At 46.8% G+C, this 17583-nt stretch overlaps 1 protein-coding gene across 1 annotated transcript in view; it reads left to right on the top strand.

Annotated features, from left to right (window-relative positions):
• Positions 1–15695, top strand: part of LOC146839350 (lectin-like) — a 276100-nt gene extending 260405 nt beyond the window's left edge. The window contains exons 4-6 of the mRNA XM_085651343.1: positions 401–541; positions 15149–15260; positions 15581–15695. Of these exons, the coding sequence (XP_085507469.1) occupies positions 401–541; positions 15149–15260; positions 15581–15678 (351 nt within the window). The 3' untranslated portion in view covers positions 15679–15695. The remainder of the gene's footprint in view (positions 1–400; positions 542–15148; positions 15261–15580) is intronic.
• The last annotated feature ends 1888 nt before the right edge of the window (positions 15696–17583 follow it).

Here is a 17583-nt window from a genome sequence, read left to right as displayed (position 1 = left end):
AATGCACTGATAAACTAGTGAGGTAGGACCTCTCCTTCGATGTGTCTGCAAAATGGACTTTTTGTCCTGAATTTTGACCCTTAGTTCTGAATTTTTGTCCTAAAATTTGACCCTGCGTCCCAAATTTTTTTACAGTTCTTTTCAGAATATGCCTCCATGTCAGTTGAGCACCCTAGTGCAGATGCACAGGCGCCTCTTCTTACATGGCGCACAGTGTTTGTGCCATGAAGCCGTGAGTGTGGAACCAGCGCTAGTCCAGTTAGGAGTGTTCAGGGAGAGGAGTCCTGAGATATAGCACAATAAAGCACATAGGAGTCCTGGTGACCAGTCCTGGAATATATGCCCTTTACATGCCCTCCAATGTTCAGTCAAGACTCACTCTGTCCTCTTTGAATTTCAGGGGTACTGCCAACGCCTCGCCCCTGGAGCACATCTGGCGTCTGCACACAGTAAAGAGGACATCGAGTACCTGAGGCTCCTCGCCCTCAAGCACATGAAGTTTCTTCGTCGGTTCTGGTTGGGTCTATCAGTTTTTTACAAGGTAGTGTGTACAATTATATGGTCTTAAATGGATGCCTGGGGCAAAAACTACAATGGGGAAGGGATTAGGGAGTCCGAGGTAGAAACATAATTAGAAAAAGGAAAGTTTCCCAACCACTTTTCACCTTCCTCCAAAACAAATTCAAATGTGACATGATCGCTTAGAGTTAGGTCAGGAGGACTAACTATCAGTAGAGCGTCGGGTGCAGTGGCACCCAGTTCTAAAGGCCTTAAGGGCCAACGAGACTTCAAATATAATTCTGTTTTACCACCCTACAAATTGACAGGCAGTCCCAATTGTCTTGCCTGTACGAAGCCCACGGCAGATCAACTGCCATGCCTTTGAACCTGTTGCAAAAACGTGGGTGCAGAAATCTCTGCCACGCAATTTCCATTCGAATTTAACAGCACCGGCAGCCTGCACCCCGTCAGTGGAAGTGGAGTGAGCTGAGCCCTGGATCACTGACAGAATATCGACGACCACAATTTCGAGTTGCCAAAATATCGGGACATACATAGCGTTGTCAAAAATATCGACCTCCTATATTTAGTATGGTAAGTACAAAAATATTGAAAAAGAATATTGTTGTAAAAAAACTTGATGTACAAAATATCGTTTTTTTAATATGTTTGATAAAATAATGTAAAATAAATTAAATAATACAATGAACTTTAAAAAAATGATTTAGATTTGTAAAGGTTAACAATTATAAATAATACATTTAATTTAAAAAGAATTAAACATACATATATAAAATGTAATACATATATTTACTTTAAAACAATAAATAATAATTTTTATTAATTTTTAAATGTTATAAATATATAAATAATTATAAATAAATATATATTTATACATACACCTGTAACAAAAAAATGTATTTAAAAATTTTTTATTTCATAAATTAAAATATTTCATATTTTTTAAACCTACATTATGCACTACATTGAGTGCAACAGTAGAGAAAGTGTTGGTGATCGGAGGGGTAAAAATTACTATTCCCACTCCAGCGAGCGCAACAGTAGGGAAAGTATTGGATAGCGGAGAGGTCAAATTACTATTCCCACTACAGCGAATGCAACCGTAGAGAAAATTTTGGATAGCGGATAGGTAAAAAATATTATCTCCACTCCAGCGAGTGCAACAGTAGGGAAAGTGTTGGATAGCGAAAGGTTAAAATTTACTATTTCAACTCCAGCGGGTGCAACAGCAGGGAAAGTGTTGGATAGAGGAGGGGTAAAATGTACTATTCCCACTGATGACAATTCAAATTTAAAAACAAACACAATATCAACTACAATACAAGAGATAATAAAAAATAAAACATATAAAATATAAAAAATTACAAAACATTTAAACATATAATAATGTTAAAAAAATCTAAACATTACATACAAAGATTAATGTTTTTAAAATAAGAATTAATTTACAAACAAATATTTATTATGTAATAGAGAATATTTATAATCAAAAGAAATATGCTACTTACCAGTATGCATCTGTTCTTGGCATGTAGAGCTGCAGAGCCACACACTTAGGATAGTAGATCGCCATCTGGTGTTGGGCTCGGATGCTTGCAGGTTATTGTTGTCTTCGGAAGAAGTCTTTGGTCACGAGATAGGTGACTCCTCCCTTGGACTGCAGTGCGCATGGGCATCAACTCCATCCTCAGATCGTTTTTCGCCATGATGGGAAATGATGGAGTGTGTAGAAAAGAGATGTCCATGTGTAATGTCTAAGTAAGACGGTGCTGGAACAGATACAGGTCCCGGGGAGGTGGGTGGGTGTGTGTGGCTCTGCAGCTCTACATGCCAAGAACAGATGCATACTGGTAAGTAGCATATTCAGTTCGAGGCATATGAGCTGAAGATCACACACTTAGGATAGACTATATAGTAGTGTCTCCCCTAGCGGTGGTCACCTGTATCGGTTGCAGTAGTTTGAAATAAAGTTTTAAGGACAGCCTGACCCACAGAAGCTTGTTGCACCATAGTGTTTAGTGAATGTGTGTGTTGTAGACCATGTGGCTGCCTTGCAAATATCTTCAAAGGGAATGTTTCCTAAGAATGCCATGGAAGCCCCTATTTTGCGTGTGGAATGCGCTCTAGGGGGAACTGTCAATGTGCGTTTAGCCTTGTGGTAGCATATTTGGATACATTTAACTATCTACCTGGCTCTCCCAGATTTGGAAATGGGGTTGCCTTTATGTGGTGGAGAGAACACAACTAACAATTGTTTTGTTTTGCGGAATGATTTGGTTCTGTCAATATAGTAAAGCAGGGCTCTTTTAACGTCTAAGGCATGAAGAGCTCTTTCAGCTACCGAGTCGGGATTGGGGAAGAACACTGGTAGCTCTACTGATTGGTTAAGATGGAACGGAGATATGACTTTTGGAAGGAATTTCGGGTTTGTTCTAAGAACCACTCTGTTACGGTGTAATTGTAAGAATGGTTCTTATATGGTTAAAGCCTGGATTTCACTCACCCTTCTGAGGGATGTGATAGCGATAAGGAAAGCCACTTTCCATGTGAGGAACTGTAATTCGCATTTATGCAGAGGTTCAAATGGGGGTCACATGAGCCTTGTAAGAACAATGTTTAGATTCCACATTGGAGAGGGTGGTAATTGGGGAGGAATAATTCTTTTTAGTCCTTCCATGAAGGCTTTGATCGCAGGCACTCTAAAGAGTGACAAGTGTTGTCTATTTTATAAGTAGGCTGCTAATGCTGCTAGGTGGAGACGTATGGATGAGTATGCCAACTTACATCTTTGCAAGTGTAGCAGGTAGCAAATGATGTCCTGGATGGATGCATCCAGTGGGTTTACATGATTGTTAGTGCAGTAAATGGCAAATCTTTTCCATTTTGCAGCGTAGCTGGATCTAGTCGTAGGTCGTCTGGCCTCCCTTATAATATTCATGCAGTCTGGTGGTAGGTTGAGATAACCAAACTCTAGGACTTCAGGAGCCAGATTGCCAGGTTCAGTTGACCTGGATCTGGGTGTCTGATTTCTCCATGGTTCTGGGTTAATAGGGACGGGGAGAGATGCAGTTTTTGGTGGGGCACTAGCGAGAGTTCCAGTAGTGTTGGGAACCAGGGTTGGTGTGCCCATGTGGGAGCTACTAAGATCAGTTTGAGAGACTGTTGCCTGAGCTTGCGTACCACTAATGGAATGAGTGGGAGAGGCAGAAAAGCGTACGCAAATCTGCCTGACCAGTTCATCCATATTGCATTGCCCTTTGACTCCGGATGGAGAAACTTGGCGGCGAAGGTTGGGCATTTTGTGGTTTCGTGTGTGGCGAACAGATCTATGTCTGGTTGGCCCCATTGTTGGAAAAAGGGTATTAGAACTTGGGGATGTAGTTCCCATTCGTGGATTTTTGAGTCTGTCGACTTAACAGATTGGCAATCTGATTGTGAACCCCTGGAAGGTGTTCTGCAAGTAGGTATATTTTCTGTGGAATGGCCCATCTCCAAATGTTCTGTGCGAGCTGGGACAGCTGGAGAGAATGTGTGCCTCCTTGTTTTTGTATATAATACATGGCTGTCATGTTGTCTGTCCGAATGAGGACAGTTTTGTTTTGGAGATGTATTTGGAATGATTGTAGTGCTAGGAACACTGCTAGCAGCTCCAGGTGATTGATATGGAGCATTTTTTGTTGAGTGGTCCATTTGCCCTGAGTGGTGTGGCCGAGGAGGTGGGCTCCCCATCCTGTGAGCGATGCGTCCGTTGTCAGCACTATCTGTGGAAGAGGCTCTAGGAACTGCCGCCCTTTGGAGGGGTTTGTAATCATTCAATCAATCAGCAAAATTTGTAGAGCGCGCTACTCACCCGTAAGGGTCTCAAGGCGCTGAGGGGGGTGGGGGGGGTCGCTACTGCTCGAACAGCCAGGTCTTGAGTTGTTTCCTGAAGGAGAGATGGTCCAGGGTCAGCCGTAGGTGAGTGGGGAGGGAGTTCCATGTCTTGGCTGCCAGGTAGGAGAAGGATCTTCCTCCGACGGTGGACTTCCGAAAGCGTGGGACGGAGGCGAGGGCGAGGCTGGCGGATCGGAGCTGGCGGGTGGGTGTGTAGAATGAGAGGCGGCTGTTGAGGTACTTCGGGCCCGTGTCGTGTAGAGCCTTGTGTGCGCGGGCGAGGAGTCTGAACGTGATCCTCTTGTTGACGGGGAGCCAGTGCAGGTCTCTCAGGTGGTCAGAGACGTGGCTGCGGCGAGGGATGTCCAGGATGAGTCGTGCTGAGGCGTTCTGAATGCGCTGGAGTCTTTTCTGGAGTTTGGCTGATCTTTCAGAGCATGCGCAGGGTGTTGAAGCAGGATGATGAGACGGCGTTCACTTGCTTGGTCATCGTGAGGGAGGAGTCCAGGATGAAGCCTAGGTTTCGGGCGTGGTCTGTGGGTTTGGGTGCGATGCCCAGGGCAGGGGGCCACCAGGAGTCGTCCCAGGCCGATGGGGATGGTCCAAGGATGAGGACTTCCGTCTTGTCTGAGTTCAGTTTCAGACGGCTGGTCTTCATCCATTCTGCGACGTCTTTCATTCCTTCCTGGAGGTTGGCTTTGGCGGTGGCGGGGTCGTTGGTGAGGGAGAGGATCAGCTGGGTGTCGTCGGCGTAGGAGATGATGTTCAGGTTGTGTTGGCGGACGATGTTTGCGAGAGGGCTCATGTATACGTTGAAGAGGGTGGGGCTGAGGAAGGATCCCAGCGGAACGCCGCGGATGACTTTGGTGGCTGCGGAACGGAACGGGGGGAGGCGGACTCTCTGGGTTCTTCCGGCGAGGAATGAGATGATCCACTCCAGTGCCGCTCCTTGGAGACCGGTGGTGTTGAGGCGCTGTATCAGGGTGCGGTGGCATACGGTGTCGAAGGCTGCTGAAGGGTCCAGGAGGATGAGGGCAGCCGTTTCCCCGTTGTCGAGCAGGGACCTGATATCGTCGGTGGCTGCGATGAGGGCAGTCTCGGTGCTGTGGTTTGCTCGGAAACTGGACTGTGAGGGGTCGAGGGATCCGTTGGTCTTGAGGAAGGCGGAGAGTTGTCTGTTGACGGTTTTCTCGATGACTTTGGCTGGAGGTCTGTGGGGTCCGCGGTGGGTTTCTTCAGGAGGGCGCTCAGCTCGGCGTGTTTGCAGCTCTCCGGGAAGGTGGCAGATGCGAAGGAGCTGTTGATGATGTTCCGGAGCTGGGGTGCGATGATGGAGTCGGCTTTGTTGAAGATGTGGTGAGGGCAGGGGTCGGTTGGGGAGCTGGAGTGAGTGGTGTTCGTCAGGCAGGTGGTGTCTTCGGTGCTGACAGGGGTCCAGGTGCGGAGGATGGTGGTGGGGGGTGTTGGTTCGGTGGTCGGGTGCGTGGTCTGTGCGCTGAAGCTGTTGTGTATGTCGGTGATCTTGCGGTGGAAGAACGAGGCGAGTGAGTCGCAGAGGTCTTGCGAGGGTCGTTGTTGCAGGCGCTGGGATGCTGAAGAGTTCCTTGCTGTTATGGGCGTTGTTGTCCAGTCATTCTTTGAATGCTGTCTTCTTGGTGGTGCGGATCAGCTGGTGGTGTTTGCGGGTGGCGTTCTTGAGGGCTGTCATGTTTTCAGTTGTCTGGTCATGGCGCCAGGTTTTCTCGAGGGTGCGGCAGATTTTCTTTGAGTTTTTGAGATCGTTGGTAAACCATGTGGCTTTCTTGCTGCCGGACCTGCTGAGGGGATTATTCAGTGGTGCGAGGTCGTCGGCGCAGTTGGTGAGCCACCGTGTGAGGTTGCGGGCTGCTTCGTTGGGGTCCGTCATGTTGGTGGGCGGGTTCTGGCTGAGGGAGGTGGTGAACTGGTCGGTGGTGATCTTGCTCCAGCTTCTGCGGGGAACCTGAAGTGGGTGGTGGCGAGTCGTGGTTTTCCTGAGGTTGAAGCGGATGCAGCTGTGGTCTGTCCAGTGTAGTCCGGTGGAGTGGCTGAAGGATATGTGCTTGCTGGAGGAGAAGACGGGGTCGAGCGTGTGGCCGGCGTAGTGGGTGGGGGTGTTCACCAGTTGCTTGAGTCCGAGGTTGGCGAGGTTGTCCAGCAGGGCGGCGGTGTTGCGGTCCTTGTTGTTCTCCAGGTGGAAGTTGAGATACCCCAGGAGGATGTAGTCTGTGGAGGTGAGGGCCTGTGGACTGATGAAGTCTGCGATGGCTTCGCTGAATTGTGTGCGAGGTCCTGGGGTCTGTAGATGAGAGTGCCTCTGAGGGTGGTCTTGGGGTCGGTGTGTATCTGGAAGTGAAGGTGCTCAGCGGCGGTGAGGGTGTCGTCGGAGTTGGTCGTGATGTGGATGGTGTTCTTGTGGACGATGGCGATGCCTCCCTCGGTTTGGTTGACGCGGTCCCTCCGGGTGATTTTGTAGCCATCCGGGATGGCTATGGCGATGTTGGGGGCTGAGGAGACGTTCATCCAGGTTTCTGTGAGGAAGGCGACATCAGGTGATGTTGTGTCGAGGAGATTCCATAGTTCGACGGCGTGCCTGTGGATGGAGCGGGTGTTGAGCAGGATGCACTTGAGGAGGTTGTTGCTGGAGCTCGGCTTGGCGGGTGCGGTGCAGGGTCAGAGGCAGGTGAATTTGCAGGCTTGGCAGGAGAAGGGTCCGTGGGTGTGTATCGGGGTGGCATGGTAGCAGGCGGGGTCCTGACCGGTGTTGAGAGCGTGGAGGGTGGAGCGTGTTATGTTCCACCATTTGAGAGAGCGATGTGTGCAGCTGTCTACCAACACCAGATCCGTAAGTTGTCCGTGAGCCTGGTTCCACTGACGTGCTAGACATTCTTGCAAGGGACGCATTTGAAGTCTTGCATAAGGCACAATGAAGATGCATGACGCCATCATGCCTATGAGTTGCATGAACACTCTTGCTGGAAGAGAGTGTTGGATTTGGAATTTTGCGATAAGAGATTGCATATTGGCTATCCTGGCTGGATTGGGATATGCTCGGGCTGTGGAGGTGTTTATTGTGGTTCCCAGATACTGATGTATGTGAGCAGGTTGGAGGTGAGATTTGGGATAGTTTATTGTGAATCCCAAGTTGTGTAAAGTTTGGATAGTTTGGTGAGTGTGTAGGACACACTTGTTGAATGACTTGGCTTTTATTAGCCAGTCATCTAGATACGGGAAGACATGGATTTGTTGTCATCTGAGATGTGCTGCTACTACTGCTAGACATTTTGTGAATACTCTGGGTGCGGTTGTTACCCCGAATGGGAGGACTGCAAACTGGTAGTGTTGTCCGTCCACCACAAACCTTAAATACTTCCTGTGGGCAGGATGTATGGGAATGTGGAAGTAGGGGTCCTTGAGATCTAGTGTGGTAAGGAAATTGCCTTGTCGCAGTAGTTGGAGCACTTGTTGAAGAGTGATCATATGGAAATGATCTGAATTGATATACAGATTTAGGGGTCTGAGGTCGAGTATTGGTCTTAGAGTCCCGTCCTTCTTGGGGATTAGGAAGTAGAGTGAATATACCCCTGTACCCTGATGTTGTAAGGGAACTGGTTCTATTGCGTGCTTTTGAAGCAATGAGAGATCCTCCTGTTTGAGGAGTGTAAGATGACCTTGTGACATGGGACGCTGTTTGGGTGGTATATGCGGGGGGTAGTTGTGAGTTCCAGGCAGTAACCATACTGGATAATTTGTCTTACCCACCTGTCTGTTGTGATGGAGTTCCAGTCAGGTAGGAACTGTGATAGCCTTCCCCCGACCGGAGTGGAATGGTCTGGGGGGAGTGGAGGTAAGTCACTGTTTTGTGGCAGGGGAGGTGCGAGTGTTATTATTACCTCGACCTCGCCCTTTGTTGTTGTTTCCTCTGTATCCGCCTCTAAAATATCCTCTACTGGGGGATGTGTGTGGGGGTTTTAAATGTAGAGGAGGTGTCCTTTCCAATATTTTTGGAGGCTCCTCTATAGAAGGAGCGCCGAAAGGATCCACGTGGTTGGAGAGATTGTAATGCTCCCATGGACTTAGCCGTTTCTGTGTCTTTTTTCATTTTTTCCAGTGCAGCGTCTACTGCTGGCCCACAGAGCTGCTCCTGATTGAATGGCTGACTAAGTATGGTAGTTTGTACCTCTGGCTTAAAGCCGGAGATGCGTAGCCATGCATGTCGTCGTAGGAGCACACTTGTGTTAATTGCTCTAGAGGCGGTGTCTGCGGCGTCAAGTGCACATTTAATTGCTGTATTTGAAATGAGCTTTCCCTCCTGAATGAGGTCATTTGCCTAGGCTTTGTATTGGTCTGGCAGATGTTGTAAAAGAGTCTCTAATTAATCATAGTGGGCCCTATCATAGCGTGCCAGTAGGGCTTGAGTGTTGGCAATTCGTCAGTGATTAGCGGCTTGTGCTGCAACTCTTTTGCCGGAGGCTTCTAATAGTTTGGATTCTTTGTCTGGGGGTGGTGTATCTCCTGTGGTTTGGGAGTTGGCGCGTTTCCGCGCATTGGAAACGACCAAAGAATCCAAAGGGAGTTGGCCCTTGATGTAGATAGGGTCTTCAGGAGCAGGCCTATATTTCTTTTCAATTGGTGGGTTGAGAACCCTGGCACGAACTGGGTCTTTAAAGACTTCGGAGGCGTGTTTTATGACACCTTTAATCATGGGCAGGATTTGTACAGACTTTTGAGACTGTTCGAAAGTGTCTAATAAGAAGTCTTCCTCTGGTGCGTCTGAGTGCATTGTGACACCGTGGTATATTGCTGCTCTATTTAATAATTGTCCAAACCCCAGGTGATCGTCAGGAGGTGATGGTTTTGAGGGATATGGCTGAGGGTCAGGTATATCTGGTAAGGGGAAAGCCCAATCATCCAACGGTGTGGTGTCTGGGTTCGTAAACAGATCATTAGGATCACCCCCACCCCCTAGGTCATCATAATCATCCTGTAGTGGTGGTGTATGAGATGGAGAGGGTATATGTAATGGTGGTGCAGGCAGAGGGGGTGGGATAGGAGGCAGTATAGGAGAGGAAGGAGGGATAGGGGAAGTAGAAGAGTCCTTCCTATTTACAGGAACTGGGGCAGGTGGTGTGTCCAGCTTCCGTTTTTTGCATGGCACCGCGGTGACATGTCCAGTCTTGGGGTTGATATAGATCTTTTTCTGCCTTGGGTCTGGATGAAAAAGTTCTTGTTCTTCAGGAACAGTCTTTGGTACTGATTTTTTCGGTTCCGATCGAGGTTTTGGTTGGTCGGTAGCGTGTTTGGCTTTAGGAGGCGTATGAGAGTCCTTAGCCGGTGGTTTCGGTACCGACGATGGTTTCGATGCCGATGTGGTTTTCGGAGCCGAAGGTGTATCTGTGGGCTTGGGAACCTTCGGTGCCGGTGTCTCTATTGGCTTTGGTGGTTTCGGAGCCGAGTGTTTTGGAGCCTATTTCGGTGCCGAGTAGTCCTTTGTCTTCGGTGCCGATGGTGCCGGTTTGACAATTACATGCGGTTTGCTCGGTCCCGAGCTACCGGAAGGCTTATGCTTACAGGAGCCGAGCCTGGAGGCGGGGCTTCTGAATTATGTTTTCGGTCTCGACTGGGGCCAGCAGGCGAAGTCTTGACCAATGCCTTTGGTTTTGGTGGGGTTGGGGCAGGGACAGTGGTACTCACACGTTGCCCAGGAGTGATGGGGTCGTCTGAGTCGTCTGTTTCGGAAATTATTTGCAGATCCTCGGAATCTTCTTCCGGGACATCTGGGCCTTCAAGATGTCCTCTGGTTCCGGAGCTGGTCTCTGTGCCATGATGTGTCATTGAGCCCTTTGATCCCAAATGGTCTTTTTGGATCGAAATGCTGCGCAGGCTGGACAGCTGGACTCGTCGTGTCCCGGTGATAGGCACAGGTTGCAGACTTTGTGGTGGTCACTGTGCGGAAATTTTGCTCCGGTAAACAACCTTTACAACGCAACTTTTACTACGCACTACCATTACAACGAAACTTTTACAACGAACGCGATGACACCACGCGATGCCATTACAACGCAAGTCTCTACATCAACTTGAGCTAGATGGCATGCTAACATTACAAATAGTGTAGTTTACTATCCCAACACCTTCCCTACTGTTAAGTGGACTGGAGTTGGAATAGTAAATTACACTTTTCTAAAGTTAGCACGCCATCTAGCTCAAGTCGATGTAAAGGCTTGCGTTGTAATGGCATAGCGTAGTAACATCGCAGTCGTTGTAACGACCGCGATGTAACTGCACGCGTTGTAATGACTCGCGTTGTTACGTCATACATCCTTTTGCTCCACACTGGGGGCACTTTTTGAATGGAGTCCTTTCCATGACCCGTAGGCCTCACGGCGTGGAAAGGCTCAGCGGGCCGCGTCGACGTCCGGGATCGAGCCGATGTAATCGATGTCGAGGATGAAGGTGTTTCGATGTTTTGTTGTGAAGTTTTTCGCTTCGAGAAGCTTGGAATTGATATTTCCAACCGGAGTGGAAAAGTTGCATCCGAACCCAATGGCTGAAAAAAACAATCTGAGGATGGAGTTAATGCCCATGTGCACTGTAGTCGAAGGGAGGAGTCACCTATCTCGTGACCAAAGACTTCTTCCGAATACAACAACAACCTGCAAGCATCCGAGCCCAACACCAAGGTGCCGATTACGAACCGGTAAAAACCGGGTACGAACCGTCGGTCGGAGCGTTTTCCCCGTCCGACTCGTACCCGGTCGTAAAACTTTACAAACATGGAATTACGATTCGCACGGAAACACCATTTCCGTACGAATCGTAAAAAACACCGACCGACGAAAATATACATACGAATGTGATCCGGGAATGCTGCGACGTGACGTCGGGACGCTTTCAGGCAGCGTTTCACGACCCAGGAATTACGATTCGAACCGACAGCAGTCCGGACGGCAATATTTTCACGGCACCCAAAAAGTGCCGGAAAAGCGAAGTACGGCGCGAATCGACCAGAGTAGGTGGCCCGGTACGCACCGTACCCCCCCCCAGCCCCCGTACGCACGCGGCCGACCCCCCCACAGCCCCCGTACGTACGCACCGACCCCCCCCCAGCCCCCGTATGTACGCGCCGACCCCCCCCAGCCCCCGTACGTACGCGCCGAACCCCCCCCCGACCCCGTACGTACGCGCCGAACCCCCCCAGCCCCCGTACGTACGCGCAAACCCCCCCCAGCCCCCGTACGTACGCGCCGAACCCCCCCCAGCCCCAGTACGTACGCGCCGAACCCCCCCCAGCCCCCGTACGTACGCGCCGAACCCCCCGTGTACCTACACCCCAGTACGTTCGAGTCGTACCCCCACCCCAGTACGTGTCGCACCCCCGTGTACCTACACCCCAGTACGTTCGAGTCGTACCCCCACCCCAGTACGTGTCGTACCCCGTGTACCAACACCCCAGTACGTTCGAGTCGTACCCCCACCCCAGTACGTGTCGTACCCCCGTGTACCTACACCCCAGTACGTTCGAGTCGAACCCTCCCGTGTAGGTACACGGGGGTACGACACGTACTGGGGTGGGGGTACGACTCGAACGTACTGGGGTGTAGGTACACGGGGGGTTCGGCGCGTACGTACGGGGGCTGGGGGGGTCGGCGCGTACGTACGGGGGCTGGGGGGGTCGGGGGGGTCGGCGCGTACGTACGGGGGCTGGGGGGGGCGGCGCGTATGTACGGGGGTTGGGGGGGGTCGGCGCGTACGTACGGGGGCTGGGGGGGGTCGGCGCGTATGCCGGCACGTCTCCATGGTTGCTATGGGAGTTCGGTGCGGACGGTGTTTTTTCCATCCGGTTGTAACATCGGACGCACGGGATGGATCGTGATTCCTCGGTCGGACTTCACCTTTCACATTTGTACGGTAAATCGTCCGAGGACGTGTCGGACACATTTTCCGACCCGAGGACGTGTGGGGAATTATTCCCAATGCGATTCGTATGGACTTTTTACCATGCGAATCGTGATTGCCAGTTTGTACGGCACTTGTACGATTCGTACGGTAAAAAGACCGGATACGATTCGTACGGGGAAATTTTTTACCGGATCGTAATTGGCACCCAAGTGGCGATCTACTATCCTAAGTGTGTGATCTGCAGCTCATATGCCTCGAACACATTATTACATACATTTTATATTTTGTTTACTACCCTATAACAACACACAATTAACAACAAACATCTAAATTAAAAAAGTATACCTCCATAATGAACACAATTAATTATCAATTAAACAAAGAATATTAATTCAAAAACACATTAAAACAGATAAAAAATAATCTACAAACCAAAAGTTACCCCGCTAGATCCAAAATCCACAAACAAAATGAAAGTAAACAATTACCAAAAATATTCAAATTATTAATGATCAAGTGATTATTAATTAATTTAAACTAAATTACTTTCCACCCTCTACCCCAATTAACACTACAAAACACACCTAAAAATAATTACACAATTTCCATAACTAATTTTACATTAATAGATTATTATCAATTAACCACAAATCATTAATTAATTTTTAAAAAAGCACTTCCCACCATTTTACACTATAAACCCAACAACTCACACATCAAATTAATTACACATTTGCAATATTTACATTTTAATTAATTAGCATTATTTAACAAATAATAATTAATTATAAATGAATTACCTCCCACCCTATTCCCCTATAAACCCCACCACTCATTTCTAAAAACATGACACAATTAGCATAATTAATTAACAATTAATTACCTATTCAAAATTAACAAGCAAATTATAAATAATTATTAATAAATTAATTCTCACATTTAACACTATAAAATAAAATATTGATTAAAACATATATTAATACATTTATTAGAATTAAATTACTTCCCACCCTACTACCCTATCTACCCAAAACGCGCTCCTCAAAAAAATGACACAATTAACATAATTACCAATTAATTCATAATAATTAACAACCAATTAATAATTAATTAATAATAAATTAATTCCCACAATTAGCACACAATAATAAATAAATATGAACGAATAAAAAATAATAATAATTTAGTTATAATTAAATTACTTCCCACCCTACTACCCTATCAACACACAACTAGCTCCTTAAAAACTGACACAATTAACATAATTACCAAATAATTAATAATTAACATCCAATTAATACATAATCAATAATAAATTAATTGCCACAATTCACAGTTTAAAATATTAAATAAATAAATTCATTGATACAAAATAATAATAATGTAATTATAATTGAATTGCGTCCCGCCTTGTTCCCCTATAAACCTACAACCCACTCCTAAAAAAAATGACACAATTAACATATTTACTAATTAATTTATTAATAAAAATTAACAGCCAATTATTAATTAATTAATAATACATTATTTCCTCAATTAACACTATACAATCTAAATCAAATAAATACTAATAAATAAAAAATTATATTTAATTTATTATAATTAAATTACTTCCCTCCCTATTATCCTATAACCCCGCGATTAATATCTACTAAAAATGTAACACAAAGCAAAAGCAATACTTACACAAAAAATAGAGCACATACATTTAAAATACATACTAAAATACATAACACTAACTAAAAAAATTATATTAATGACTTCGATATTTTTAAAAACGAAATTTCTTACCTTAAACTCGATATTCTTGACCACGATATTCTTGCTGTGCATATTTCTGTGTCTCTATATTTTCAACTCGATTTTAGTGCAAGTCGACATTTCCTACTCGATATTCTGACTCTACACCTGAGCCCCAACAAGAGGAGGGAGGGGAGGAGACTGCACCCCGTCAGTGCAAGTGTAGTAAGCTGAACCCTAACAAGAGACGAGGTGAGGGAGACTGTACCCCATCAATGCAAGTGAGGTGAGCTGAAGCCCCACAAGAGGCAGGGGGCTGCACCTCATCGGTGCAAGTGAGGTGAGCTGAGGCCAAACAAGAGGTGGGGGCTGCTCCCTATCAATGGAAGTGGGGTGAGCTGAGGCCCGACAAGAGGCGGGGGAGGTTACACCCCATGAATACAAGTAGTGTGAGCTGAGGTCCAACATTAGGCAGGGGGCAGGGGGCTGCACATCATCGAAGGAACTGGGTGAGGTGCGGCCCTACAAGAGGTGGGGGGCTGTACTCATTCAGTGGGGTGAGCTGGGACCCAACAATAGGCAGGTAGGAGGGGTTGTACCCCATCAATGCAAGTGGTGTGAGCTGAGGCTCTACAAGATGCAAGGGGGGTTTATATTCTATTGTAACTTGCAAATTCAATGTCAAATTGAAATGAATTAGAAACTTTAAAAAAGCAAGTAGATACTCTGGCATGGGGTACCTTCACTTTAATTTTTCCATTTCTAGCATTGGTTTATGGTCTATATTTAAAAGGGTGAAATGCCATCTTTGGCTGATTTTCTCAATATTGTCCCCAGCATTGACATAACAATACCCCCAAAGCTCATGTGCATATCTCAGATCTCCACTCTTGGGGTAAACGCCGGTGGCCAAACACACCCTTTCAGAAGCTTATCCAGCCTCTCAAGGGTCAGATGGTCGAATGGGCTCAGGGCAGAGGGTCTGGATGCTAAGATCCTGTATTATATTAATCTACTTTACAGCCCACAAATGAGGTGAGCCATGGGGCCAGAAGTTATAGCTCCATGACAGCAACGGCTCTCTTTCTTCCAGGGGAGGTACTTTGTGTGGTCGGATGGAACTCCCATGGACTTCAAGAACTGGCACCCGGAAGAGCCCTACAGCACAGTTGGACGTGAATACTGTGTAATCTCCAACTATAAAGGTAAGTATTTGCTTCCAACATTCAAATCCTCTTTCCTGTAAGTCTTTCATTTGTTTTCACAAAAGCAGTTCAGTACTTCACACCCATTTTGAGAATATATTTCTTCTTTTATTTAAAATATTCATGGACAATTGTTGAACTTGACCCATATTCAATAGGCATTTTCTAAAAAGCAAGACTGCAGTTCCTCTTTCTTTCACTAGGTGCCACAGTTTCTGTAAGTAGGTGTGAGTTACTCCTGTTTAACTCCTGAACTGATCATTACTTGTTTGGAATGAATGCAATACAGAGACTAAATGTTCTTGCTTCTTCTCTCGTAGGTCCAGGACTTTGGGGGGAAATGGGCTGTGACAGTTATCTCACCTTCATCTGTAAAGCTCCCAACCCTCCTAAGGGCCAGCCCTTGTGCAATAAATGATGTTAAAATGTGGTGCAACCAATGGTATCCGTTCTGAAGAGATAGAAGGCCTTGTTCTTGAATGGCACTAATCATAAAAATAAATAAGGCGCGTTATTCACTCATGATGTGTGTTCGAAGCTCTCACAGCTCAATGTATAATCTTTACATTCCAGATCCCTGGCCACAAAATTTGGATTTGTTGAATTCTGCCATCATAAATGGTGCTTGTGAAGATCTGCAGGTTCCACTGTAGGTGTAAGAGTGACACTGTGGCAGGTGGGGTGTGAGTGTCCCTTTGAAGCCCAGTGAACACCTACTAACTCTAGAAATGGTGCCGGCCGCTGACTGCACAGAAAGACACAACCCTTACTTGGTTGGAGTGAGCCCTTCACATCTAGGGTGTCTGGTGCCCCTGCAGCATGGTTGATGTTTGCCCCTGTGGGGTGGGCAGAGGACCGAGGGTACAGGACCCAGGATGTGCCAAGGGTGCATTGCCTGGTGACAGGATCACCACATCTGGCCCAACCACAACCTTGGCTTTCCTTCCTTCTTCCAAGGCCACCTGGTTTGACATATATTGTGATCCCTTGTGAAACCAAAATCACAGCCAGGGGAATTTGTCCCACGAAGATTCAGGCTCATTGGTGAGCTCTGAACATAGAGAGGGGACGAGGAGCACTTACGGTCAAGCATACAGGCTCCATAGGATACTTTGTAATACAAAAGGTGTGCAGTTCCTGGGGTTAGAAGGGACGGGAAGATCTAGATTAGGGAAACTGATGCATCAGATCAGGGGATCTCATTGCTCAGAAGCAAGGGCCCTCACACACCTGTGTGGGTGTCATGCTTCATCAGCTCTTCATTAGTCCGGTGCTGCGATGACCTAAGGGCCCCTCGAGGACGTCTTTTGAGCATAAGATGTCAATGTGAGGTGTAGGGTAGAGTTGATGTAGGTGTAGATTGGTGTAATGTGAATCTGTGGTTTTAAAAATAGCTAAGAGATACCTAATTAAATTTAATAGGAGGGCACTATTGTTATGATTAAAAGGCAATGGATGACTGAATGTGGAAGTGATGGTCCTATCCACCTCAAAACAGTGTGTGTGTATGTCAACATGTTTCTTTCCTCAAGTGTTGCTTTCGATCTGGGCAATTCTTCAGGACCGTAAAATGAAACCTAATCTTCTTGTGGTAGGGAAAATGTATGTAGCATTGGCAAAAGGTACCCCAATCAGACAACCTAATCTTCACTGTAAAGTATACCTGGGGATATCTAAAACCCCAACCTAAATTCGGTAAGCTACTGACCCCTCAGGTGATGGAAAAGATCATGCTAGCTTTGGAACAAAAGGCTGATTCAGAGGTGAATTACTCCTTCTCTGCCACCCTAGAGGCGAGGTCTCCATTAGTGCTGTCAGCGTAGTACAGCCGTCAAGTGTCTTAATGCTGCAACCATCTATGAATCGCTAGTGTGGATTAGGAAAGAAAGTAGGAGTGTCTGAGACAGCCTACTGTCTCCTCTTATTCAAAATGAGAGAGTAGTACAACAATTGTTTAAATATGTGAGCCAAGAACGAAGAGGATGTGGAGTTTAATTTCCTGATCCCATACAGCGGTCTACCGAAGGGGGATGGTGGTAAATGTGGCGTCAGCAAAAGAAGAACAAGGATTAGAGGAAGCAAAGCTGTGCAAGAAACTTGTAAAATGACTTGGACTTCAGAAATGAGGTATTAACCTGGCTGGTCCAAGCACTCGGATATCAAGACTTGGGTCATGTGGAATTCATGACATCGCTCAAAATAAGGGGTGTATTAGGATGGCGGTCGGAAAATCACTCCGACCAGCATGGTAGCGGGAAAACAGCACCCACGAGGACCGCGGCATAACCGCCAGTCAAATTAGTATGCTCCGCAGTTGAAATCC

This window comes from Triturus cristatus, chromosome 4_1 (assembly GCF_964204655.1).
Source record: "Triturus cristatus chromosome 4_1, aTriCri1.1, whole genome shotgun sequence".
Classification (NCBI taxonomy): Eukaryota; Metazoa; Chordata; class Amphibia; order Caudata; family Salamandridae; genus Triturus; species Triturus cristatus.
Note: the sequence above shows the minus strand (reverse complement) of the source record. Positions and strands in the feature narration are given on the sequence as shown.